The sequence below is a fragment of the Elgaria multicarinata genome, chromosome 1 (genome assembly GCF_023053635.1).
Source record: "Elgaria multicarinata webbii isolate HBS135686 ecotype San Diego chromosome 1, rElgMul1.1.pri, whole genome shotgun sequence".
NCBI classification, from domain to species: domain Eukaryota; kingdom Metazoa; phylum Chordata; class Lepidosauria; order Squamata; family Anguidae; genus Elgaria; species Elgaria multicarinata.
The window spans coordinates 215,716,856-215,743,297 of NC_086171.1; the positions used below are offsets into that span (position 1 = coordinate 215,716,856).

Genomic DNA, 26,442 nt, shown 5'->3' on the forward strand with positions numbered 1-26,442 from the left:
GCTGTTTGTGCTTTGGCGAGCTGCCAGGCTCCGGTCAGTTGCGCTCGGAGGACGCCTCCTGTTGCCTCCATTTCCCACGTCGGCCGCAGCAACTCCCTTGCCCCACGGTAAGTCCCGTCCTCCTGGCCCGCGCAGGCTCTGCCAGGGCTCCGTTGGGCGCTGGTACCCTGGGGTCCCCAGCGTGGGGGAGCCAGCCAGCTGCTGTGCCCCGGGGCCGGGCAGATAACGGAGGGCGGGCTCCCCAGCTGGAGCTGAGTGGGAAGGGGAGATTTGCCCCTTGGTGGCTTCTGGGGGTCCCACTTCTGCCTGCGGGACCCTCTGCCAGGGCCTGGGCTCCTTTTCGGCCAAGTTCCTTGAGGGGAAACTTTCTTTGCTCGCCTTCAGGCCTGGGAGAAAGTGCCAGAGTTTCTTTCATCACAAGCCAGCTTTCTTAAGGTGGAGGGTTGGGTCGGAATCAAAGCTTAGCTCCCTTGAAAGCTGGGGCAGCTTCTCTGCCCCCTTTATGGGTGGCACCCTTTCCGATCTGCCCTCTCCCCCACCCACCCCACCCCGAGTGGAGCAGATGGGCCCCATCTCACGTCCACTTTAAAATCTGTCCTGATTCCTCTGCAACAGAGGCCACCTCCTGTCTTGGGGAGGTCCATTCGAGAGCCGTTCACCCACCGCCAGGGCTCTCCTGACCCGTTTGCCTGGGTGGGGACCTTTTCCCATGGCTAGAGGTCAGAGAGGACGGGTCACCCCCCCCTCCAGCCACTTCCGGCCTTCAGCCACCTTGCCCAGAGTTCAGTGGCTGCCGGCCAGACCCCGGGGCAGCTGGGACAGTGGAGGAGCCGGTGGGGAGGCAGGGCTGAAGGGTGCAAGGAGAGGCCCTCCCAGAACTTTCGGGTTCCGGCACTGTTCCAGCACCCAGTTGGTGAATCTCTCTGGGTCTCGGTCTCTCTCACACACATACACTTGCAGTGAGATGCTTAAGCGGCAGAGTGGGTATTTCAGACATTTTGCTCCCAGCCCATTTTGTCTTTGGCCCATGACTGGAATGTTGCCCCTGAAAATTTGCGTCCGACGAGCTCCACGACCAACCTGGTTTTGGGGGAAGCAGCTGAGCCAGTGTGGTGTAGTGGCTAAGGTGTCAGACTGGGAGTCGGGAGATCCGGGTTCAAGTCCCCACTCGGCTATGGAAACCCACTGGGTGACTTCGGGCCAGTCACAGACTCTCAGCCCAGCCTACCTCACAGGGTTGTTGTTGTGAGGATAACAGAGGATAATAGAAGTATGGCTTCCAAATCACGTGAGGTCCTGGTTCCTCTCTATTCGGCCCTGGCTAGGCCTCATCTAGAGTATTGCGTCCAGTTCTGGGCTCCACAATTCAAGAAGGACGCAGACAAGCTGGAGCGGGTTCAGAGGAGGACAACCAGGATGATCAGGGCTCTAGAAACAAAGCCCTATGAAGAGAGACTGAAAGAACTGGGCAGGTTTAGCCTGGAGAAGAGAAGGCTGAGGGGAGACATGAGAGCACTCTTCAAATACTTAAAAGGTTGTCACACAGAGGAGGGCCAGGATCTCTTCTCAATCCTCCCAGAGTGCAGGACATGGAATAACGGGCTCAAGTTAAAGGAAGCCAGATTTCAGCTGGACATCAGGAAAAACTTCCTGACTGTTAGAGCAGTACGACAATGGAATCAGTTACCTAGGGAGGTGGTGGGCTCTCCCACACTAGAGGCCTTCAAGAGGCAGCTGGACAAGCATCTGTCAAGGATGCTTTAGGTGGATTCCTGCATTGAGCAGGGGGTTGGACTCGATGGCCTTGTAGGCCCCTTCCAACTCTGCTATTCTATGATTCTATGAACATGGAGAGGAGGAGGATTAGGTACACACCGCATTGGGTTCCTTGGAGGAAAAATGGTGGGATATAAATGAAATAAATAAATAATAAATAAATAAGGTCTGGGAGGAAAGGGGGTGTTGTGAGCCTCACCTGGGGTGGGGTGTGTATTCAGCACCAATTTTGCTACCGATTCCCCCCCTCCCAAAAAAACCCCCACAACCCTGCAGCATCCCTGCTACAAAGTAGAAACAATAGCGTTACATGGCAGGAGTGAGCATGGGCTATTCAGCCAGGGAAATTTGCAGTGCCATTGTGACACAGTGGTAAAACCTCCAAAAAGATTCCCTCCCCCATTTTCTGACAACGCTGCGCAACGTTGTAGCTTTGAAAGTCTGCAGCTGCGCAGCTGCGCAGCTGCGCAGGGACAGTTCATTGAGTTTATGCGTTATACATAACAGCTGTCCTTACTTTTGTTTGAGGATCAGACTTTAATGTCGCCATGGTGGCCATTACTAAACACTCACCTGGGGCCCTGCATTCTCACGCCTCCCCTGCGCTGGGATCAACTCCCTAACTACGCCCACTCTCTTAACCAAAACTGAAGACACCACTGACACTTGCACTAACAAGTGCAAGGGAATAGCACGAGGTGGCTGCAAATTGGCTGCTGCGCAGCCACAATGGAGTATATTCAGTATATAGAATAGCTCCTGATCACAGAAGCTTGGCCAAGCCCGGTGTCCTCTAGACTGGGGACAAGATGTACGCGCTCCCTACCCTCCGGGTACTCAGCTTTGCATGTTTCCCATACCAGGGAGCCGAAATTCTCAGTGCTTCTAACAGCAGTCCTGGGCAGCTTCTGGCCTTCCAGTTGTTTTGGCCTACAACTCCCATGATGCTTGAGGTAGGGTGACCATATGAAAAGGAGGACAGGGAGTTTCATAGAAAAGGGAATTTCAGCAGGTGTCATTTGTAGATATGGAGAACCTGGTGAAATTCCCTCTTCATCACAACAGTTAAAGCTGCAGGAGCTATACTAGAGTGAACAGATACGAAAGAGGACAGGGATCTTTAACAGTTGCTTGGAAAGGGAATTTCAGCAGGTGTTGTTTGTATGCATGCAGCACCTGATAAAATGCCCTCTTCATCAGAACAGTTAAAGCTGCAGGAGCTATGCTAGAGTGACCAGATTTAAAAGAGGGCAGGGCTCCTGCAGCTTTAACTGTGGTGATGAAGAGGGTATTTCACCAGGTTCTCCATATATATAAATGACACCTGCTGAAATTCCCTTTTCAATACAACTGTTAAAGATACAGGAGCCCTGTCCTCCTTTCCATAGGGTCACCCTAAACTAGATAACTACACTGATGTCATAACACTACTGTCCCTCCCAACAACATGGCTATAGCCACAACCACAGACTACTTGCAGCGCTGATATAAACCATGTGCAGAACCAGCAGCAAGTTCTCAGACCAGTCAAGACCCATCCTTTTGCCTATTGTAACAACTGCAATAGTCATGATAAAGATAATGCATGCAAAAGCACTCCTTTGAAGCCACGTTTGTTTTTTTCTTTCCAAGGAAAACCCACATTGCACAGAGAAGGAAAAGTGTCTTTGAAACCATGAATGCAAGGGGTCTGCAGAGAGGTGGGGGGAGTGGAAGAAGAATTAGACAACACAACCCTCACAAAAGCACACAAACAGGCCCTAAAGCGTTTGTGCACACACACACACACACACACACACACACACACACACACACACACAGAAACCACAAGGCATCCACAAGCCGAGAGACACACACACTCGCACAACAAGGCATTTACACAGAGACACACATTTTTCTCCTTTCCTTAGTGCTTCATTCCTAAGCATGCTTACATGGGAGTAAGTCCCACTGAATTCAGTGAGACTTACTTCTTAGTAGATCTAATGGATTGCTCTACATATCCCATTAACTATCCCCTTCTCTCTCTCTCTCTCTCTCTCTCTCTCTCACACACACACACACACACACACACACACACACACACACCAATTTCTCCAGAGTATATAACAACACAGAGAAACCAATTTGTGGCAGAGTCCAGATTTATAGCAAAGGGGTGGGGAGAATAATAATAATTCATCAAACAACCTATACCAAACTTTACATACTCATCTGAAACAATCTTGGAAAATACAGATCATAAAATATACTGGGACAAAACAATTCATATGGACAAGACAACGCTTTACAATTGACCAGACATAACCGTTATAGAAAAAAGAAAAGAAGAAAAAAACACTTACTTCATCGGGATAGCAGTACCCAATGACAAAAATGTTGTGGAAAAGGAAGAGGAAAAGAGAGAGAAATATATACACCACTGGCCATGGAAGTCAAAGAACTATGGCAACAGGGAAAGGTCAAAATTATTCCATTAGTTACATCAAAAAACTATACAGAAAACTGTCAGAAATTGGGCCTACCAAAATACATCCACGCCAAAATCCAGAAAGCAATGCTCAACCAGAAAACATGCTCAATTGTCAGGAATTTCATGAATCAGTAAAAAGACAGCATAGAATCATAGAATTGTGGAGTAAGAAGGAACCACAAAGATAATCTAGTCCAACCCTCTGCGACGTGCAGGAAAACCAATCAAACCATCCATGAGAGGTGGCTGTCCAGCCTCTTCAGCATGGCTTGGCAAAGCCCATCACGTCTGTCTAGAAAAACCACCACAAGCAAGAAGAGAGATAATAATAATAATAATAATAATAATAATAATAATAATAATAATAAAAAAAAATTATATATTCCTCTGCTTCCCCCATCCTACTTAAAGAAGTTTATATACCAGAATTGTTCTGAGCTGGGCTGGCTCCTCTAAGTAAACAGAAAAGAGGCAAGGAGGCGAGCGTGCACGAGTGTGCACACTCCACTCATTTACTTCTCTCGTTTTCCCATCTCTTGTTTAGCTTAAAGATTGGCTGCCCTAATGGGTCCCAGCCCCAGGAAGGGGACTTTTCCCATTGGATGGCTCAGGCTCAGCCTTTGTGCTGAGCACATTTCATAAGTTTAAAAAGAAGAATTTTTCTTTAAAAAGCAGCCTGAACCATCCAATGCTCCTCGAGGCGGTGGGCTCACCCACAGCCGCTGGGCAGACTCATAAAGCCTTTCAAAGCACGTGCAAAGCCATGCGGAGTTGGAAAAAGGGATCTGCTGCGCTGAGAAAGGATGTTCTCAGTACAGTGGCGGCAGCAACACCAGGAGCCACTGCCACAAAAGCATAGGACAAGATGTGTAGGGTGACCATATGGAAAGGAGGACTGGGCTCCTGTATCTTGGAGCTTCATCCCACGTCCCTGCTTCCTCCGGATTATTCCCATAGCGGTGGTGGTTGTTTTTGCTACTGGGCGACAAACATCCTTTGCATACCAGGAAGTGAGTTTAAGGGGAGAAATGTAAAAAATCGTTTAAAAAAATCAACGGATGACCCAATTCAATTCAAATTGGGTATGCTTAAAGCTCTCCCTAATATCTATTAATGTGCCAATTTTGGCGTCTTTCTCTTTAAAGCTTATGTAGATATAAGCATTTCTTTAAAATCCTGCTCCTGTGCCCCAGCGGCGGCTAGGAAGATACGCTCAGAAAGCAGGGGCTAAATAGAGCGAATCTTTTGGCTTTGAAGCACAATAAAAGCAGGATGCACGGGAGTACTTCACAATCAAAGCAGATTATAAGGTGGAAAACTTCTGAGTCCTTTGCATGCAATTCGCAGTGATTGCACAGTATAACGCTGGTGTGATGAAGCTCTTTAACAGCTGCATAGAAAAGGGAATTTCAGCAGGTGTCAGCAGGAACCTGGTGAAATTCCCTCTTTATCACCACAGTGAAAGCTGCAGGAGCCCTGCCCTCTTTTAAATCTGGTCACTCTAGTATAGCTCCATTATTCACTGTTCTAGCCTGGGTTGGGAGATCCTTTCAAGGTACCAAATATGAACACCTATCAGACTCTTGAGTGTGAGCAAATTCCATGCCTGCCAGTCTGCAAGAAATTGTACTGGGGCTCCTGCATGTCCCTGGGCATTTCCCCCTTGGAAGTAGATCATGCCTGTTATTTACTGCACAAGAGCGCATGTCAATGCAAGACACCAGATTCTCGAAATGTAAAGAGCGGTCCGTTTCCCGAAACAAGGGCAGCAGGTTTCCCCATGTGCCCTTGGCAGCGATGAGGACTGCTGTGCTCAGGAGGGGGAATGCTTCCTGCGCTGCTTACAGAGACAGATAATAAGACAGGCCCTGCTCTTAAGCTTACGATCTAAAAGACACGACACACAAGGAAAAGCGATTGGGAGGGAGGAGGAAAAACAGGAGCAGCAAAATTAAGGCACCAGTTCTTAGTTTTCCTAGATATTCTTTCTGCCGAGGCACAGGGGTGCAGCCTCACAGTGGCCCTTGGTGACTCTGCTCCCCCTCTCTCCCCCCCCCCCATTTGACAGAATTGTGTCTGTGCTTTGGCCCTGCAGATGCTGTCGCTGCCATCCCTGCGCACAGGGATCTGGACCAGAAAAGGGATCCTGGGCATGGCAAGTGTGCGAGCAGCCCATGGCCACAGCGGACATGGTAAGAGAGAAGCCCCCATTGTGTCTTCCTTTTCTTGTCCTCGTGGTATAGGGTGACCCTATCGGAAAGGAGGACAGGGCTCCTGTATCGTTAACAGTGGTATTGAAAAGGGAATTTCAGCTGCTGTCATTTGTATGCATGCAGCACTTGGTGAAATCCCCTCTTCATCGCAACAGTTAAATCTGCAGGAGCCGTGCCTTCTTTTGTATCTGGTCACTCTAGTATAGCTTCTGCAGCTTTAACTGTTTGTTTGTTTGTTTATTTATTTATTTATTACATTTTTATACCACCCAATAGCTGAAGCTCTCTGGGCGGTTCACAAAAATTTAAACCATGAAGAGCATAAAAACAACCAACAAATTTAAAACACAAATACAAAATACAATATAAAAAACACAACCAGAATAAAACCACACGGCAAAAATTATTATAGGTTAAAATATGAGATTAAAACAGCAAAGTTTAAATTTAAGTTAAATTAGGTGTAAAAATACCGAGAAAATAAAATGGTCTTCAGCTGGTGACGGAAAGAAAACAATGTAAGTGCCAAGCGAACCTCTCTGGGGAGCTCGTTCCACAACCAAGGTGTCACAGCAGAGAAGGCCCTGCTCCTAGTAGCCACCTGCCTCACTTCCTTTGGCAGGGGTTCACGGAGAAGGACCCCTGAGGATGATCTTAAGGTCCGGGCAGGCACATATGGGAGGAGGTGTTCCTTCAAATAACCTGGCCTCAAACCGTTTAGAGCTTTGAATGTTAGTACCATGGAGAGGGAATTTTGCCAGGTGAAATACAAAGTACACCTGCTGAAATTCCCTTTCCTGTACGACTGTTAAAGATACAGGAGCCCGGTCCTCCTTTCCACAGAGCCACCCTATCATGGTAGAAATGGAGAGAGCACCGTTGGATTCCTTGAGAGCAAGCCCATTCCGTATGTGAGCATCCGTGGGCAGCGTCGCCCAAACCAGAATTGAAATACCTTGACAAATGGGAGCGGGCCAGAGATGGTTCTTGCACTACCATCATCTCATGGCCAGGATGGGTTTTGCCTCGCCGTGATTGCAAGGGGAAGGCTGCAGTCCAGGGGCAGAAGCTCTGCTTTGCCTGCAGAAGGCCCTGGATTCAGTCCTCAGCATCTCCAGGTAGGGCCTGCAAAGAATCCTCCCTGAAACCCTGGAGAGATGCATCCCATCAGCGGAGGTTGTACTGATCCGGACAGACCAAACGTCTGCAATGAAATAAGGCAGATTATCTACTATTTCCACCTCTTCCTGCCTTCCCCAATCAGGTACTGTGGCGTTACACCCCATTATTATTATTATTATTATTATTATTATTATTATTATTATTTATATAGCACCATCAATGTACATGGTGCTGTACAGAGTAAAACAGTAAATAGCAAGACCCTGCCGCATAGGCTTACAATCTAATAAAATCATAGTAAAACAATAAGGAGGGGAAGAGAATGCAAACAGGTACAGGGTAGGGTAAGCAGGCACAGGGTAGGGAAAAACTAACAGTAGAAAGTAACAGTAGAAGTCTGCACAACATCAAGTTTTAAAAGCTTTAGGAAAAAGAAAAGTTTTTAGTTGAGCTTTAAAAGCTGCGGTTGAACTTGTAGTTCTCAAATGTTCTGGAAGAGCGTTCCAGGCGTAAGGGGCAGCAGAAGAGAATGGACGAAGCCGAGCAAGGGAAGTAGAGACCCTTGGGCACGCGAGAAACATGGCATCAGAGGAGCGAAGAGCACGAGCGGGGCAATAGTGTGAGAGGAGAGAGGAGAGATAGGAAGGAGCTAGACAATGAAAAACTTTGTAGGTCAACAGGAGAAGTTTATATTGGATTCTGTAGTGAATTGGAAGCCAATGAAGAGATTTCAGAAGCGGAGTAACATGGTCGGAGCGGTTCCCGAATGTATGTCTAAGATTTGTAAGTCTGGTGTGTTTAGAATGTTGACCTGAATGGGGGGAGATTGAATATCTTAGGAGGGGGGAGGAGGATATATAAAGAAATGACCGAGGTGATAAGGGATCAGGGTAAAGAGGGTTGTCTTTTGAGTGTAGGGTGCAGACAGTCAGTTGGTGTCTATTAAACAATCCAGATAATAAAGAAAGTTCAAGAGTGAAGGTGTGAGAAAAAGGAAGGCGTGTACGAGAAGAGAGAAAGGATTGGATGAGAGGTTTTAACAAGGGTCCGAACAGTTTTATTATGAAACAAAGTTTGTGAACATTGAAATAAATTGTTATTCAGTTTGTTTTACTACCACAAAAAACCCCACGTGTCTCCTTGGCATTTACCATCTGCAGTTATATACATATAACACCCGTTCTGACAACAATTCACCCTCAGCACATACAATTCACAGCGCGTTATTTTATCCCTGAAATTATTCCTGTTTAACCCCTTTCTCCACATAGTTTGTAGAGAGGTGGTGTTTGACCCTCAACTCCGGCTCATAAAGTGGTGGCGCTTAGCTTGAGCAGGGAGTGTCCGCGGACAGGCCTGTTGTAAAGAGCCTTTGTGTCGTGGCACAGGTACCCCTCCAGATGTGTTGGACTACAACTCCCAGCATGCTGGGACTTGTAGTCCAACACATCTGCAGGTGCATTGTGTCTAATTTGCATCTATGGACATACATAATCATAGACTCAAAGTTGCAGCTCCTCCAGCCGGACGCCAGGTTGGCTGCTGCTCCTTGTATGCCCACAAGAGGCCGCCAGTCTCCGACCAGTTTCTTGGCCCCCCTTTAAATCAGAGGCCTCCAACCTTTTTGGCACCAGGGACCGGTTTCGTGGAAGACAATTTTTCCACGGAGGTGGGGGCGGCGTTGAGGGGGTGGTTTTGGGAAGCACCCCACCCCACCCCAGCGACATGACTTCGCTTCGGCTGGGTGGGCGCCCAGCTGAAGTGAAGCCAGGACGCTGGGGCGGGCGGGCGGCTTTGGAACGGCGCGCCCGGAAGTAGGTCTCCCAGAGTGGCTTCCAGCCGGGCGCGCCGTTCTGAAGCTGCCCCACCCCACCCCAGCGTCCTGGCTTCGCTTTGGCTGGGCAGGCGAGATGGCGTCCCCACGCCCAGGTACGCTGGGGTGGGGGTGGGGGTGTGAAAGCAACTCACCTGCGCGGCCCGATTCCTAAGAGGCCACGGACCAGTACCGGTCCGTGGCCCGGGGGTTGGGGACCCCTGCTTTAGATGATGCAGAGCAGAGGCACAGGCGTCCGTCTCCCCACCCCCCACCCCCATGCCCTTGGCAGCCTGTGGGCCCCTTATGATCAACAACCAAAGAAGAGGGGAGAAGGGAATGGGTGAATCAGCAGCAAGCCGTAGCTCAGTGGCAGAGCTCTTGCTTTGCGTGTGTAAGGTGCCAGGTTCAACCCCCAGCCTCTCCACGTTGAGCTAGGGAAAAAATCCCGCTGGAAATCCCAGAGAACCGCCGCTGCCAGTCAGTGTCAGCAACACTGGGCTATATGGGCCAAGGGCCTGGCTCAAAATAGGGCAGCTTCGTACGTTCCTGACGCTGGAGGCACAAGAAACCGAACAGCCGTGGGCTACGAAGCGAATCACAATGATAGAAAAACAGTTGCGTTGTATTGACACAATATAATTAGGCAAACAAGCTGCTCCGGTAATCATAGACTTCAAGCAAAGACAACAGAGAGAACTCTGAGAATGCAAATCCCCCTCGCCAACCAACAGGCGCAGCGCATAACCCCACCCCCACCCCCACCCCCTGGGCTGCGTGTAACACCCCCGTTTCCGTACCAAGGGCCGCCACCAGGAATGATGATGACATATTGCCGAAGTCTGCAGTCCTGCCTTCTCTCCGCCCTGTTCATTTACTCCGCAATCGTCTGTCCTCCACTGATTTAAAAGCCATGACGGTGGGCGTTCTTTAAGTTAAAAATACACTACAACAACACAGTCATCCCACAACAGTTGATCATCATCAACAGTTCAAAATTTTCCTCGGCGGCAGCAGTGCATTGTAAGGTGGCCAGGTGGCCTACTTTACAGGGGACAGTCCTCTATTTGGAGGTGTCCTCTATTCAGAGGGGCTCTCCAGTAAAAGTCTGTTTTGAAGACAAAGAACCATCTGAAGGAAGAGCCCAGAGGCCTTGTGCTTGTCCATCAACACCTGGACAGTAGCCTAAGCAGGCTCACAGGTCATCTGGGGCTGTCTATGCGTGGGAAAGCCCCATGATGGCTGCGGATCTGTGCCCCGTCGGTTAGATCACGCAGGCGCAGGTTTGCAGCCACCGTGGGGCTTCCTTGAGATGCTGCGTTTTGAAAAAGCCGGGGGATTTACCCCAACTTTTTCAAAGGGAGCGACGTCAATACGGGGCTTCCGTCGTGTAACGTTGCTCCGCAGCCAATCTGGGGCCAACCTGGGGGCGGAGCCTGATGGAAGGCGGCCAGCGATTGGTCGCCTTTCACCAGGAAGAGGGCTGGGGCGGCTCTGGTACCCAGATGGCGTTGGGGTCACCTGATGCTGCCCCGGGAGAGGGAAAGCATGGGATTGAAGAGGGACGGGGCGTTAACTTGGCGCCATGAGGACAGCCCCCTGGTCACAGTTTCCCACACTAAGGTGAGATGTATTTCTATTTTAATTATACTTATTATTTCTAAATTTGTTCTGCACATATAAATTAGCATATGCAAAGCAAATTGATCTCCCCTGTGGTACACTTTTTTCAGTGCTGCAATTCCTATTTTGTGGCAATGTGTAAGTGGCCACCCTAAGTGGATGAAATGTGTTTGCTGTAGATAAGGTGCATCTATTCAACACAGAGGTTCATCTGCTAGAGAGCTGGGCACGGAGCTGTTGGACCCCGAAGAATGACAACTCTTAACATTTCACATGAACCGAAGGCATCCATGATGCACAAAGACAGGGACAAAGAAGTAGAGACATTGAGCTTCATCCCACGTACCTGTTTCCTTCAAATTATCCCCTACAGGGTTTAGCTTTTGTTGCTGTTGCTGTTGTACCCCGGGCAGCAGCGCTTTGCACACCAGCAAGAGGGCTTAAGGGGGGAAATGTAAAAAAATTCATTAAAAAATCAATGGATGAACCAATCTGATTCAAATTTGGTATGCTTAAAGCTCTCCTTAATATCTATTACTGTGCCAATTTTGATGTTTCTATCTTTAAAGCTTATGCAGGTGTAAGCATTTGTTTAATTTTTCTTCAAATCCTGCTCCCGTGCCCCAGTGGCTGCTCGGAAGATATGCTTGAAAACTAGTGGCTAAATACGGCAAGACTTTTCCCTTTATAGCACAATTAAAACAGGATGCCTGGGAGTACTTCACAATCAAAGCAGATTATAAGGTGGAAAACTTCAGAGTCCTTTGCACGCAATTCGCAGTGATTGCACAGTATAACCCTGGTGTGATAAAGCTCATTCACTGGGTTTTTATGACCCACAACAAGTCACGGCCCCCGACTGGGGTCCTTGTGTCATGCAAAACCCAGCGACTGTGGGTTATGTGACAGTTAAACAACCCTCGCACATTCTATGAGTCTTTGAATAAAAGCAGCCAAGAATCTTGTGACACCTTAAGCACAAACGGATTTATCATGGCAATAGCTTCCATGGACTACAGTTCACTTCATCGGTCGCAAATAGCATTATCCTAAATTGGCATTATCCAGGGTGATGTGTGTGAGGTCAGAGGGGAATGCAATGCAAAAAGTACAGACTGCAACAAAGTTAAAGTGAAAATATATGTAAAATAAGTGCAGGGGCCATTCACAACACAGTGTTGATAATGGAAGTATTCTGGCATTGGTGAGCTAATAATTATCACTTTTAATGGGACAAAAATCCATTATCTTGATTCAGGCCACAAGTGATAGAAACGACCCCCTCTGCGTCCCACCAACGCGAGACATACATTATGATGGGATGTGGGAGAGGGCCTTCTCTGTAGTGGCACCCTGGTTGTGGAATGCCCCTCCCCTTGGAGGTCCGACTGGCGCTGTAGGTCAAAGAGGGCGTCGTGTTGAGTAGACACCTAAATGGGTTGGACCCTTCCACAGAAGTTAGGGTGACCAACTGTCAGGATTTCCCCGGATTTGTCCTGGTTTTTGTTCTTTCCATGGTGTCAGGGGGGATTTTCTATCATTTTCAATAATGTCCTGGAATGACACACCTTCCCCTTTAAGGCTGCCATTAGCATGGCAGGAGGGAATGACGTGCTTTCTTGAGGCACAGCATTCCCCCACCCCGAGCTCCAATTGAGGTCTTAAAGGGGAAAGTGGGTCATTCGTGGACGTTATAGAAAAGGCCCCCATTGGAGTGGATGGTGGTGGTGCAGAATGAAATCCTTTCCCCTCCTCCACTCCAATCGGGTTCTTTAAGGTGGCGGGGGAATAACGTACTTTCTGCAGGACTCAGAAAGCTGCTTCCCCACACACACACACTAGGTGTCCTCTTTTTTGGTTTCCCAAATATGGTCACCCTAACAGAAGTGCTGTGGGTGACAATACAGGGCCCCAAAACTAATTTAATGCTAGGAAGGTCCCAGTACTGGGAAAAAGGCGGAATATAAATAATGATGATGATGTGCTATTGCACCTCAGACCAGAATGCTCAAGATGACCTTGAGATGGAAAATGAAATCAGGGAGGCATCCTAATGAGGAAATATTGTAATAATGGGTGACCTCAATTACCCCCACATTGACTGGATAACTGTATTTTCCAGTCAGAACAAGGAGGCTAAGTTTCATAGAATCATAGAATAGCAGAGTTGGAAGGGGCCTACAAGGCCATCGAGTCCAACCCCCCCTGCTCAATGCAGGAATCCACCCTAAAGCATCCCTGACAGAGGGTTGTCCAGCTGGCTCTTGAAGGCCTCTAGTGTGGGAGAGCCCACCACCTCCCTAGGTCACTGATTCCATTGTCGTACTGCTCTAACAGTCAGGAAGTTTTTCCTGATGTCCAGCTGGAATCTGGCTTCCTTTAACTTGAGCCCGTTATTCTGTGTCCTGCACTCTGGGAGGATCGAGAAGAGATCCTGGCCCTCCTCTGTGTGACAACCTTTTAAGTATTTGAAGAGTGCTCTCATGCCTCCCCTCCATCTTGATGCCCTAAACGATTGTGACATAGAACAGTTGACCCCGGGCCTTAATTTTAAGTGGCATCTCCCAGGACCTAGTACGAGATGTAAATGTTGTTGAACCAATTGGTAACAGTGACCGCAGTGCTATCAGAGTAAATTGATGTTTAAATAGGAAAATGCCCAGCAAGTCCAACACAAGTCACATTTGACTTCAAAAGAGGAAACTTCTCTAAAATTAGCAAACTAGTGAAAAGGAAGTTGAGAGGGGGAGTCCAGGGGTTTAAATCCCTTCAAAATGTGTGGAAGTTACTAAAAAAACCACAATAACAGAAGCTAAGCTAAAATGTATACCATAGGTTAGGAAAGGTGGCACCAAGATCAAGAGGTCACCAGCATGGTTAACTAGCAGTGTCAAGGAAGTTATTATAGAAAAGGGGGGAAATGGAAGTTTTGCCCAAATAAAAGGGAGCACAAACTTGCACAAAGACGATGCAAACCGACAATAAGAGATACAAAAAAAAAAAAGCATTTTGAAGAGCATATTGCTAACAATATCAAGGCCAACACTAAAGAACTCTTTAAATATATCAGAAGCAGGAAACCAGTGAGGGAAGTAGTTGGACCACGAAAGACAAAGAAATTGCAGAGAAGCTGAATGAATTCTCTGCATCAGTGTTCACTGCAGAGGATACAGGATGGATGCCTGTGCCTGAACTGATGTTTTCAGGAAGGGAGTCTGAAGAATTGAGGCAAATAGTGGTGACAAAAGATAAAGTTCTCATCCTCACTGACAAATTAAAAGCAAATAAGTCACCAGGCCCAGATGGCATCCATCTTAGAGTTCTCAAAGAACTCAAATATCAAATTGCTGATCTTCTAACTGGAATATGCAACATGTCCTAAGCTCAGCCTGTGTACCAGAGGACCGGAGGATGGCCAACGTAACACCAATTTTTAAAAATGGGATCTGGGAAATTACAGGCTGGTTAGTTTAACATCTGTTCCAGGTAAAATCGTTGAAAGCATTATTAAAGACAAAATTAGTAAGCGTATAGAAGGTCAAGTCTTGCTGAAGAAGAATCAACATTTATTTATTTATTTATTTATTACACTTAGATACCTCCTCCATAGACAGAACTCTCTGGGCGGTTTACAGAAATTCTAAAATTGAGATAAAAACAAGTATACAAAATTTAAAATTTTAAAACACAGAACATACACACATAAAGCATTAAAAACTGTTAAAAAACTAAACATGTGGGTGAATAAGATGTGCTGCCGTATGCCTGGGCAAAGAGGAAAGTCTTAACCTGGTGCCGGAAAGATAGCAGCATTGGCACCAGGCGAGCCTCGTCAGGGAGATCGTTCCAGAGTCTGTTGGCCACCACCGAAAAGGCCCTGTCCCTCATTGCCACACTCCGAGCCTCTCTCGGAGTAGGCACCAGGAGGAGGACCTTAGATGTTGAACATAGTGACCGGGTATATTCTGCAAACATGGCATTTCACTAATCTTTTAGAGTTTATTTGGTCTTATTGTTTTTAAAGATTTTACTCATGTTAGTTTGTTAATGGCTTAATACATTTTTCGTTGTTTGAATTGATTTTATCTGTACACTGCCCTGAGATCTTAATGATATATGGAGGGATATAAATGTTTTAATAAATTTATTAATCCCTTAGTGAGGATTCCACCTCTAAGTGGCTAAATCATCCAGTTTATAGGGGATTCATAAGACACTCATCGTAGCCTTGCCCCCAAGAACCAGCTAGCCAGTTCTAGCCGTTTTCCCCTCCATCTCGAAGCAGGTCTTTTGTAAAGCCAGTGGGTCTTCATTGACCATCCTAGACCAAGGCCAGATATACACCAAGCAGGATACAGCACTATGAAAATGGTATGAAAGCAGTATATAAGATGCAGGAGCCACCCTGCTGCTTTATAGCAGCGTTGAACTGCACTGACCACTATCGGGGCCCGTTGACACAGACCGTGGGCCTTGCTAGACCTGCCAGATAATCCGTGTGGGAGAAGGGGCCTGTAGGCCCCGTCCACATGTAAGACGCGACGGGGCCGAGGGAAGCCCCGTCACGTCCTCCATTTTCTTTCCCCCTTAAAGGCCCATGTGCGCAGGAGCGCACCAACGAAAAGGTAAGTACTTTTTTTAAAAAAATATTAAAAGGTTCCTCGCTCCCCCTGCCCGTCCCCGCTCGCCATGCCTGTCCCTGTCCTTCTTCCCCCCGCCCCCGAAGCCTGTCCCCCGCTCGCCATGCCTGTCCCCGTCCTTCTTCCCCCCCCGTCCGCCAGGCCCATCCCTGTCCCCGATGCCCGTCCCCGCTCAGCGTGCCTGTCCCCGAAGCCCGTCCCCGCTCGCCATGCCTGTCCCCGTCCTTCTTCCCCCCCCCCCCGTCCGCCAGGCCCATCCCTGTCCCCGATGCCCGTCCCCGCTCAGCGTGCCTGTCCCCGAAGCCCGTCCCCGCTCGCCATGCCTGTCCCCGTCCTTCTTCCCCCCCTCTCCTGCCGGGTCCGGTCTTTCCCCTGGCCCCCATCTCCCCCCCCCCCGATGATTCCCCCCCCCCCCGGCCCAATGGGCACAGCGCTTCTATGGAGCGCTGTGCCCAGTCCGTGGCTTCTCCCAGCTACTCGCGAGCGAGCAGCCGGGAAAAGCCATGGACCCTGCTAGGCTTTCTGCAGCCCCGGCCTCAGCCCGGGGCTGCGGAAAAGCCGGGCCATAATCGCATCCGGTCATCCCGGGTTAAGGGAGGACTTAGCCCGGCCTGACCCCGGGATCCCCTGTGCGTCATCTGGATGCACAGGAGGGAGACCGGGCCTCACACCGGGCTAACTCCTTGTCTAGCAACGGCCCGTATACTGCTTTCATAGTGCTGTATCCTGCTTGGTGTAGATTTGGACCAAGTCACCCCCAAAGGACTTGGTATTGCAACACAGAAGCAGTTGTTTTTATACTGCTGTTTTTTATGTTTCTGATGGTTTTGTATACTTTTTAATGTTTACTGTTTTAACTTTTGTGAACCGCCCAGAAAGCTTTGGCTGCAGGGCAGTATATAAATGTAATAAATAAATAAATAAATAAATATTGTTGCTGGGAAAATTCACACCCACCTTTCCTCCCTCTGCCCCCAGCTATTGTAAGGATTGCAGACAAGCTCAGAGGGCATAGGGGATTCTATATTTATTTATTTATTTATTTATTTATTACACTTATATACCGCTCCCATAGCCAGGGCTCTCTGGGCGGTTTACAGAAATTCTAAGCAGGCTGGCAAATGATGTGAGCATCTCTGCTAATAAAAAATGCCAGGGCTCTGTTCCTGTTGTGTCTACACCCCAGCTAATAATAACAATAATAATAATAATTTATTTATTTATTTATTACCCGCCTCTCCCTCCGGATCAAGGCGGGGTACAACATAAATGCAAATACCATAAAATACATATAATTAAAACATTTAAAACTAATACATTATTAAAAGCAGCACATTATTAAAAGGTGTCTTAAAATCCAGCTGGGTAGGCCTGCAGGAAGAGATCAGTCTTTATAGTTTTCTTAAATTCCAGAAGACTGTTAAGTTGACAAATCTCTCCCGGCAGGTCATTCCATAATCTGGGAGCTGCAGAAGAAAAGGTCCTCTGGGTAATAGTTGTCAGCCTTGTTTTTGTTGGCTGGAGTAAATTCTTCCCCGAGGACCTGAGTGTGCGGGGTGGATTGTACGGGAGAAGGCGATCCCGCAGGTAGCCTGGACCCAAACCATGTAGGGCTTTAAAGGTGATAACCAACACTTCATACTTCGCCCGGAAACTAATTGGCAGCCAGTGAAGTGATTTTAAAGTTGGTGTAATGTGGTCACCCCTAGGTGTACCGGTGACCAGCCTGGCTGACATATTTTGAACTAGTTGAAGTTTCCGGACTAGGCACAGAGGTAGCCCTATGTAGAGCGCATTGCAGAAGTCAAGCCTCGGAGTTTCCAGCGTGTGCACCACCGTCTTTAGGTCTTCCGACTCTAGGAAGGGGTGCAGCTGGCGTATCAGCCGAAGGAGAGTGAGCCATGGAAGGTGTAGGCGCTGCAGCCAGGCCACGCTGAGGTTTCCTTCTGCTCTTCCTGTCTCTCCCTAGTCACTACCCAAGAGGATCACTCGATGCCCATGTACTGCGAAGCGAACACCTATCCGCTTCCGGACGTGCCCTACCACACGGAGCTGGATTCCTCCCAGAAGGCTCTCAAGGAGAAAGAGAAAGGATCGTGGCAACAGCTGAGCAAAGAAGAGAAGGTGGCCTGTACGTAGCAGCAAAGCCACCCACCCTTGGGGCCTGGTGATGGGGCTGTCACTCCACTGGGGCTGGGTGAAATCTGGGGGCATCCAGCCAGGCTGGGACTACGTAACCAACCAAAAGGCAGTTACGTTAGGGGCAAAATGTCTAGGGGCACCGAGGAAACAATCCGTGTCAAGCAGGCAAGATGGCAAGTGGGATTAGACAGCCTTCCCCAACTGGTGTTTTCCAGGCGCATTGGACTACAACTGGCTGGGGCATGCTGGGAGCTGTAGTCCAGCACCTCTGGAAGGTCACCAGGTTGGTGCAGGACTGTAAAGAATCAACCAAAGGGGCCTACATGCTGGGGCAAGGGCGAGAGGGCTAGCAAAGAGGGAAAGATGGAGCTAAGATGGGCCAGGATAGTTCTTGCTAAGGTAATGGGTCTTAAAGAAGGAGATAGAGAAAGAGCGGCAGGAAGGACCAACCAAGGTGGGTGGCAGTGATGACCATGATGGTAGAGCTGTTTGAGGATTATGTATTATGTATGTATTATTGCATTTATATCCCGCCTTTTTTCCTCCAAGGAACCCAAAGCGATATACACAATCCTCCTCCTCTCCATTTTATCCTCACAACAACAACCCTGTGAGGTGGGTTGGGCTGAGAGTCTGTGACTGGCCCAAAGTCACCCAGTGGGTTTCCACGGCCGAGTGGAGACTCGAACCCGGATCTCTTGACTCCCAGTCTGACACTTTAACCACTACACCACACTGTATGTGGTGAAGCATTTATACAAATCTATGGTGCGACCACACTTTGAATACTGTGTACGCACATACAAAAAAGCACGATATTGTAGAGTTGGAAAAAGTGCAGAAAAGGGCAAGTAGAAGGACCGAGGGACTGAAGCATCTCTCCTGTCAGGGAAGGTTACAACAGCTGGGACTGTTTAGCCTAGAAAAAAGGAGGCTGAGGGGAGGCGTACCACATTACGGCTGGTGTGGAGAATGTGGATAGAGAGACATTTTTTCTCCCTCTCCCATAATACTAGAACCTAACGGGGTCCTCCCATGAAGCTGATTGGTGGGAGATTCAGGACAGATCAAAGGAAGGCCTTCTTCACACAGCGCAGAGTTAAACGATGGAACTCACTACCACAAGGTGTAGTGCTGGCCACCCATTTGGATGGCTTTAAAAGGCGGTTGGATGAACTCCTCGAGGAGAAGGCTATCCAGGGCTCCTACTCCTGATGGCTATATGCTATCATATGCAGCAAGCCTATGTACACATGTTGCTGGGGAACATGGGCGGGAGGGTGCTGTTGCACCGCGTCCTGCTTGGGTTCCTGATCAACAGGTGGTCGGTCACTGTGTGAATGCAATGCTGGACTAGATGGATCATAGAATCATAGAATCATAGAATAGCAGAGTTGGAAGGGGCCTACAAGGCCATCGAGTCCAACCCCTTGCTCAGTGCAGGAATCCACCCTAAAGCATCCCTGACAGATGGTTGTCCAGCTGCCTCTTGGTCTGATCCAGCAGGGCTCTTCTGATGTTCTGATGTTCTTTAAACAGAAGGCGCTCAATGGCGGCCCTGGAAAGAGATAGCGCATGAATCTGTTCATTCTTCTGCATCAAAGGTTGATATTCCAGCATTCAATCGAATGCCTCTCTAGGTGGCTGACAACAGATACTTGCACAAGCCCTCCCTGACTACCACCCACCCACCTGCAACTAGACATTACATAAGCAACCCTGCAGCCCAAAGTCTTCTGGGCGATGGATAGGGACCGCGGAAGGCAAGCCACTGCCTCTGCTCCTTCTCTGGCCTGACGGCTGGGACCAAGAACTGGGCCTGTTTAGCCTGGAGAAGAGAAGATTGAGGGGAGACATCTTCAAATACTTAAAAGGTTGTCACACAGAGGAGGGCCAGGATCTCTTCTCGATCCTCCCAGAGTGCAGGACACGGAATAATGGACTCAAGTTAAAGGAAGCCAGATTCCGGCTGGACATCAGGAAAAACCTCCTGACTGTTAGAGCAGTACGACAATGGAACCAGTTACCTAGGGAGGTGGTGGGCTCTCCCACACTAGAGGCCTTCAAGAGGCAGCTGGACAACCATCTGTCAGGGATGCTTTAGGGTGGATTCCTGCATTGAGCAGGGGGTTGGACTCAATGGCCTTGTAGGCCCTTTTCAACTCTGCTATTCTATGATCTATGACGATGATGGTGACTTGCATGTTTCCACCCCTATCACTAAAACTTGCAAGTCACCATCATCAGGGTTCAAGGTGGTCACCAAAACAGGTTTTGAAAAATAACAATATAACACAAATGCCGTAACACAAAAACGAGCACCTTTGCATTATTGTGTTGCAGTTGCCCTATCGTTCTTTCTGTCAGTAAAATTAGCTGAGAAAGGTGTTTGTTTGTTTGTTTGCTAATGAAAAGATCAGTAAAAAAATCTAAACGGGGTCATAAAATCATGCCCAGCACACGAGTTATGTGCTGAGCTTCAAATATCCCACCCTTAACAGCTACGTAATGTCCACCAGTATGAATGAACATAAAGGAATGTTCACATAGATAAAACACAGTTTTCCTGATAATGTGGAAAGCTGATTGCAATTTCGTTTGTAGTTTAAAATGGAAGAGCAAAGACTGGGTAGTGCTTGGAGGCCCCAACCCCCCAAATGTGGAATCAGCCACACCGAGATCTGTTCCTCTGGACTGTGGTTGCGTATCACACTGGCACGGAAGACCTTGAGTGGTCGGCCCGTCGTGTGTGAATCTGCCCGAGGCTGGGGACAGGAGAGCCTTCAGAGGAGAGGTGCATGATGGGAGCCCTGACGCCGCTCTTGCTTTGCAGTGTACCGGCTGAAGTTCTGCAACACGTACGCGGAGATCAACAAACCGAGCAGCGAATGGAAGACCGTGCTCGGAGGCATCTTCTTTTGCTTCGGTTTCACAGGAATCATCATTTGGGCGCAACGGGAATTCGGTATGGAAACGGGAAAAGGAGGGGACAGCCGCGATGGGGACGAGAGCCCCAGCTGGGTTTTAGGCTTGTCCCCTTTATCTGGGGGGTGGGGAGGGGCTCTTGTGCCTCCCACGGCCACGTGGTTGGCAGAAGTCCAACGGGAGTTCCTTTCCCCAATCGCCCCATTGCTATGGCAAAAGTGCACGCTTCACCTGTTGAATTGCTTCCTCTCATACCACTGTTAAAGCAGGGCTGCAGGAACTCATGCCCAGGGCCCAAATCCAGCCCGCCTGGATTCCTCAGGTAGCCCCACCCCTTTCCCTGGCTGCCCCTCCCCCCTCAATCATCCATCATTTGTTGGTTGCCTGGTATTCCTGCAGCTTTATCCACACGCTAAAAGGTTGAAATGCCTCTCTTACGTAGGGTGACCACATGGAAAGGAAGACAGCGCTTCTGTATCTTTAACAGTTGTATTGAAAAGGGAATTTCAGCAGGTGTCGTTTGTAGGCATGCAGCACCTGGTGAAATTCCCTCTGTAGCACAACCGTTAAAGCTGCAGGAGCTATGCTAGAGTGGCCAGATACAAAAGAGGGCAGGGCTCCTGCAGCTTTAACTGTTGTGATGAAGAGGAGATTTCACCGGGTGCTGCTTGCATACAAACGACACCTAATGAGATTCCCTTTTCTATGCAACCGTTAAAAGCACAGGAGCCCTGTCCTCCTTTCCATAGGGTCATCGTAAACCTGGGGTTATAGGTTCCGGTGCCATCAATGGGGCAGAACACCAGTGGAAATCAGGACGGCTTGGTTGTGCTGTGCTTACGATTGTCCGTAGATGAACACGGTGTCAGAGTGCTGCTTTTTGCCCTGCGAGGGCTACCCCTTCCTTGCTGGTCTGCTGCAGTGCTTTGTGCCAAGAGAGAGCATCCTGGCAGAAGAGGTCTTGGTTCAGCAAACATCTGCTATGATCCCCCTCCCCCTCCCCCCCACCTTAGGTCAAATCATAGAATCATAGAATAGCAGAGTTGGAAGGGGCCTACAAGGCCATCGAGTCCAACCCCCTGCTCAATGCAGGAATCCACCCTAAAGCATCCCTGACAGAGGGTTGTCCAGCTGCCTCTTGAAGGCCTCTAGTGTGGGAGAGCCCACCACCTGCCTAGGTCACTGGTTCCATTGTCGTACTGCTCTAACAGTCCAGAAGTTTTTCCTGATGTCCAGCTGGAATCTGGCTTCCTTTAACTTGAGCCCATTATTCCGTGTCCTGCACTCTGGGAGGATCGAGAAGAGATCCTGGTCCTCCTCTGTGTGACAACCTTTTAAGTATTTAACCTTTTAAGAGATTTAAGAATCTGTGCATGCAGCAGAATACAAGGGATGGGACAGCTTTAGTTACCTGCTGTTGCTGGCCGATAGCATATTGCAGCTCCCAGATGTTAAAATAATAACAATAAATCCCCCACTCCCTGCAGGTAGGAAGCTAGCACATCAAGGAGAAAAGTTTTTGCCTCACTCTCTTCCTGCTGTAACATTTTTCTACGCAGGAAGGTCCCCCCCCCCCCGCACCGGATTCCATCCCAAAACAGGCTCCTAAAAACTACAACTTGAAGTGACCGTCCATCCTACCATTGCCGGACTCTGCCACTGCATCCTGCATCCCTCGGGATTTCTTAAGGTGCATGAATGCCCCACGAACGTAGCCGGGATATAGGGGAGCTGAACTTTCCACAGGCCCAAGCATTTAGTGGAGCACTTCGCCACCACGTCAAAATAGCCAGGAAACATCAGCTCAGCCTTCCCCAACCGGATGCCTTCTGGATGTGCTGGAATTATGGGAGCTGCAGCTGAACACATCTGGACAGAACTCAGTTAGGGGAGGCTGGTTGAAGCTTTGCATCATAAATGCTTAGTTTGAAGAAGAGAAGAGAAGAGAAGAGAAGAGAAGAGAAGAGAAGAGAAGAGAAGAGAAGAGAAGAGAAGAGAAGAGAAGATTGAGGGGAGACATGATAGCACTCTTCAAATACTTAAAAGGTTGTCACACAGAGGAGGGCCAGGATCTCTTCTTGATCCTCCCAGAGTGCAGGACGCGGAATAACGGGCTCAAGATAAAGGAAGCCAGATTCCAGCTGGACATCAGGAAAAACTTCCTGACTGTTAGAGCAGTACGACAATGGAATCAGTTACCTAGGGAGGTTGTGGGCTCTCCCACACTGGAGTCCTTCAAGAGGCAGCTGGACAAGCATCTGTCAGGGATGCTGTAGGGTGGATTCCTGCATTGAGCAGGGGTTGGACTCGATGGCCTTGTAGGCCCCTTCCAACTCTGCTATTCTATGATTCTATGATCCATCCCAAAGCCGAGGGTTTGGCCGGGTTAGGGGGTGCTGCTGTGCCAGAAGGCGTTGTCCAGCAGAGGGCGCGCACGCTTCTCCTGACCCCCGGCCACCCAGCCCCAGTTCAGGCCTCCCTGCCCACAGCTGATGTTCCTGGACCTTTGGGGAGTAAACAACCCACAGCCAGTCCTGTCCGCTCGCGCTCCTGGACGCCGGGGGTGGGGAAGAACAAAGGGGCCGCTGTTTTGCTCAGCCTGGTCCGATGCCCATGGAGCTGTTTTCTAGGATTTGCAATAACAGCCCATCTGCCAAGCGAAGGGCGTGGAGGGAGGCTGAGCTGCGGAAGGAGGAGAAAGGCCCAGCTCTGTTCCCTGGCTTTGCAGAAAGAAGAGCGCTGGGCTTTTCTGTTCATGGGCCTCGCGGGGTGCTTAGGCAATCCAGAGGGCCTACGTGGGGGGCAATTTACGCCCACCCCCTCGCTGCAAGCGAGGAACATGAACCATCGCTGAGAAACTGTACGGACCCTTTCTCAGTTTGAGGGTTGCAGAATTCTGATGGCACAGAAATGAGTTTGCCTGGGCGCAAGGGCGCAATCTGGCGAAGGATGCCAAAGCAGCGAAGGACGGCCCAGGCGCCTGTCACACATCCTCAGGACTGTGCAGGTTGCGGTGGCCCTGCAGAGTTCCAGGATCCTGGGCTGCCAGATCTGACCAAAGCGATCTTAGTACATCAGTCGCATGAGGTTTGGTTGGTTAATCAGTTGACTGAATGGGCACGAGAGGGGAAAGGTTCTGAAGCAACACGCACCGAGATGACGTGTACACGGGCTGCAGCAGGCGTTAACCTAGAACAGCCTTCTGCAACCTGGTGTCCTGCTAATAGAGATATTTTTAAACAAGAGACACCGGGCATTGAACCCAAGACCTTCTGCAGGCCAAGAGTCTGCCGCAATGGCCCCCGTAGGCGACACACAAGCAGGGTGGTACATCCTCAAGACCCCCTCCCTTCTTCTCTGCACTAATTAGCCCAGGATAAGCCCCATCGTCTGAATTTGAACTCACAGCCCCAAATGCAGATTAGGGTCCCAACATGTCCACGGCATCCTTCCCCCAACCGGCGCCCCCGCAAAAGTGTAGGGCTACACTTCTGGCTGGGGGATGTTGGGACTTGCAGTCCAAACCACCTGGAGGGTGCCAGGTTGGAGAAAGCTGGCCCAGAGGGTGCAAACTGGAAGGGATCACGTGTAGCGTATTCATGGGGCCTCTTTGGCAACAGCCCAGTGAGTTAATATACCCAGGGAAAGGGTAGATTTCCACCAATCCTTTCGCTCCAGTCTCGCTACGAGGTGTGCGTGTGTGACAGCCGTGAGAGAGACTCATTTTGCCGTTCGTTAACCCTGGTACGTTCTTTCAAGGGCCTTAGACCAAGGTTTTGTTTTCCCAACTGGCCTTTGAGAAATGCGTATCAGGAAGATTGTGGCATGCCCAAGGCTGCACCGTGAGCTTCATGGCCAGGGGGCCGGGGCGGGGGGGGGGGAGCTAAACGCGGCTTTCCCACCACCACCTGCGATAGTCATTCCAAGAAGGAGTGTGCACGGTGACCCTCTCCCCCCCAAAATTAAAATGAGGCACATTTCACTCCCTAGCCCCCCAAGTTGACTTTTAGACTGTCAAAGGACAAGAACTCTCTGCCGAGTTTGGAACCATCACGACGGGGTGTCTTCCTAGTGCAAGGCAAGGTGGGGAGTCCGGAGCCCTGACAACTCATTCAGAGACCCAACGGGAATCCTCCTGGGAGGGGCATGTGATTTTGCCGCCTTTCTGCTTCGGGAGCAACTGAAAGAGCCCATTATCCCAGCTGCAGAAGGCCAGTTTCCCCGCAACCCGATGCCTTCCAGATGTGTTGGGTCTACAAATCCAGATGTGTCGGGAGCATGGGTTGTAGTCCAACACACCTGGAGGGTGCCAGGTTGGGGAAAGCTGCAGGAGGACCACCCGGCTGCTGCCTAGCACTGGAAGGAATCCAGGACCTAGCAGCACGCCATGCAGAAACGGAGCAGGCAGCCTCCTCCCTAGCAGGGAACTCTGGGCTCACGGAAGCCTTTCAATGTTTGATTTTTCACAGCCCGGGTACACCCCCTGGTCCACAGTTCATGCTGCTGCCTCCAGCACTTGCGAATGTGAAGGGCAGCATGCAAACAGCCAGCTTGGCTGCTCCTTAACCATCCTGGGTGGGAGAACCACCGTGGCCCGGAAGGCCTCCACCGAGCCACGTGCCGCGATTTGTGCCTCCCCATTCCCCAGACAGCATGGGGGGGCAGCCTGGCCCACGGCCCGCCCTTCCCCAGCTCACTCGGCCTCTCTCTCTGTTGCGCCCACAGTGTCTCCCCCGAAGCCACACACCATGTCGGACGAGTGGAAGGCCCAGCAGCTCCAGCGGATGCTGGACATGCGCGTCAGCCCTGTGCAGGGCTTCTCCGCCAAGTGGGACTACGACAAGAACGAGTGGAAGTAGAAGCGAGCGGGAGGAGGCGGGCAGAGGCAGCCCCTGGCCGTGGGCCCCACCCTGGCTGTGCTCCCGTGGCAGAACGGGCGATCTGGAGGGCATCACCTGGGATCCACCCCCCCACCCCCCATCCTTGCGAACTCTCCTACCCACCACCCCACATCCCCTCTTCCCTTAAGCCTTCCCGGGGTACCCAGTCTGCCTTTGCCCACATCTCACCTCCCTGGCATGGTCGGAAGAGGTCGGGCATGTCCAGCAGGCGCCTGTGCCCCACTGCAGAGGGTGGCTTTAGACACAAGCCCTTTGCGTGGTCTTTCCTTAGGAGCCCTTCAAAGTGTCCTGATCTTTCCCCGCGCACAATAAAAACACTGTACTGAGTTCAGGCAGTCGTGTTGCATCTCTGGAGTTGCCACAGGGAGGAGAGGATGGGTTCGGCCATGTGCCTCACCAGGCACCTCCTTCCTGGGGACGTACACGCTGACGCCTTATGCCAGTCCAGACTGTGGGTCTGTCTAGGCCGGTTCTGCCTGACCACTCTGCCTGGCGGCGGCTCTTCAGCCATTCGGCTCTGGTACTGGAGATCCTTCTAGGACCGAGGTGCTCAGGGTCCCAAAACGGACCTCTGGACTTTCCCAGATAGCCCTTTCCCCTGATGATCTTCCAAATTTTGCATGCCCCCCCCCCAATTCTAAAACATTGAAATGCCTCTCCTGCAGCTCATACTGGCAGTAGGAACTTTAAGCTATGATACGCTGGAATGTTTTCATAGAATCATAGAATAGCAGAGTTGGACGGGGCCTACAAGGCCATCGAGTCCAACCCCCTGCTCTATGCAGGAATCCACCTAAAAGCATCCCTGACAGAA

At 49.9% G+C, this 26,442-nt stretch overlaps 1 protein-coding gene across 1 annotated transcript; it reads left to right on the forward strand.

Annotated features, from left to right (window-relative positions):
- LOC134413303 (cytochrome c oxidase subunit 4 isoform 1, mitochondrial) lies at window positions 1-25,955 on the forward strand. The gene is made up of 5 exons (XM_063147464.1): window positions 1-107; window positions 6,345-6,441; window positions 17,630-17,791; window positions 20,636-20,767; window positions 25,453-25,955. The coding sequence occupies exons 2-5, from the start codon at window positions 6,345-6,347 to the stop codon at window positions 25,584-25,586; spliced, it is 525 nt and encodes a 174-aa protein (XP_063003534.1). The 5' UTR covers window positions 1-107; the 3' UTR covers window positions 25,587-25,955.
- Window positions 25,956-26,442: the final 487 nt, after the last annotated feature.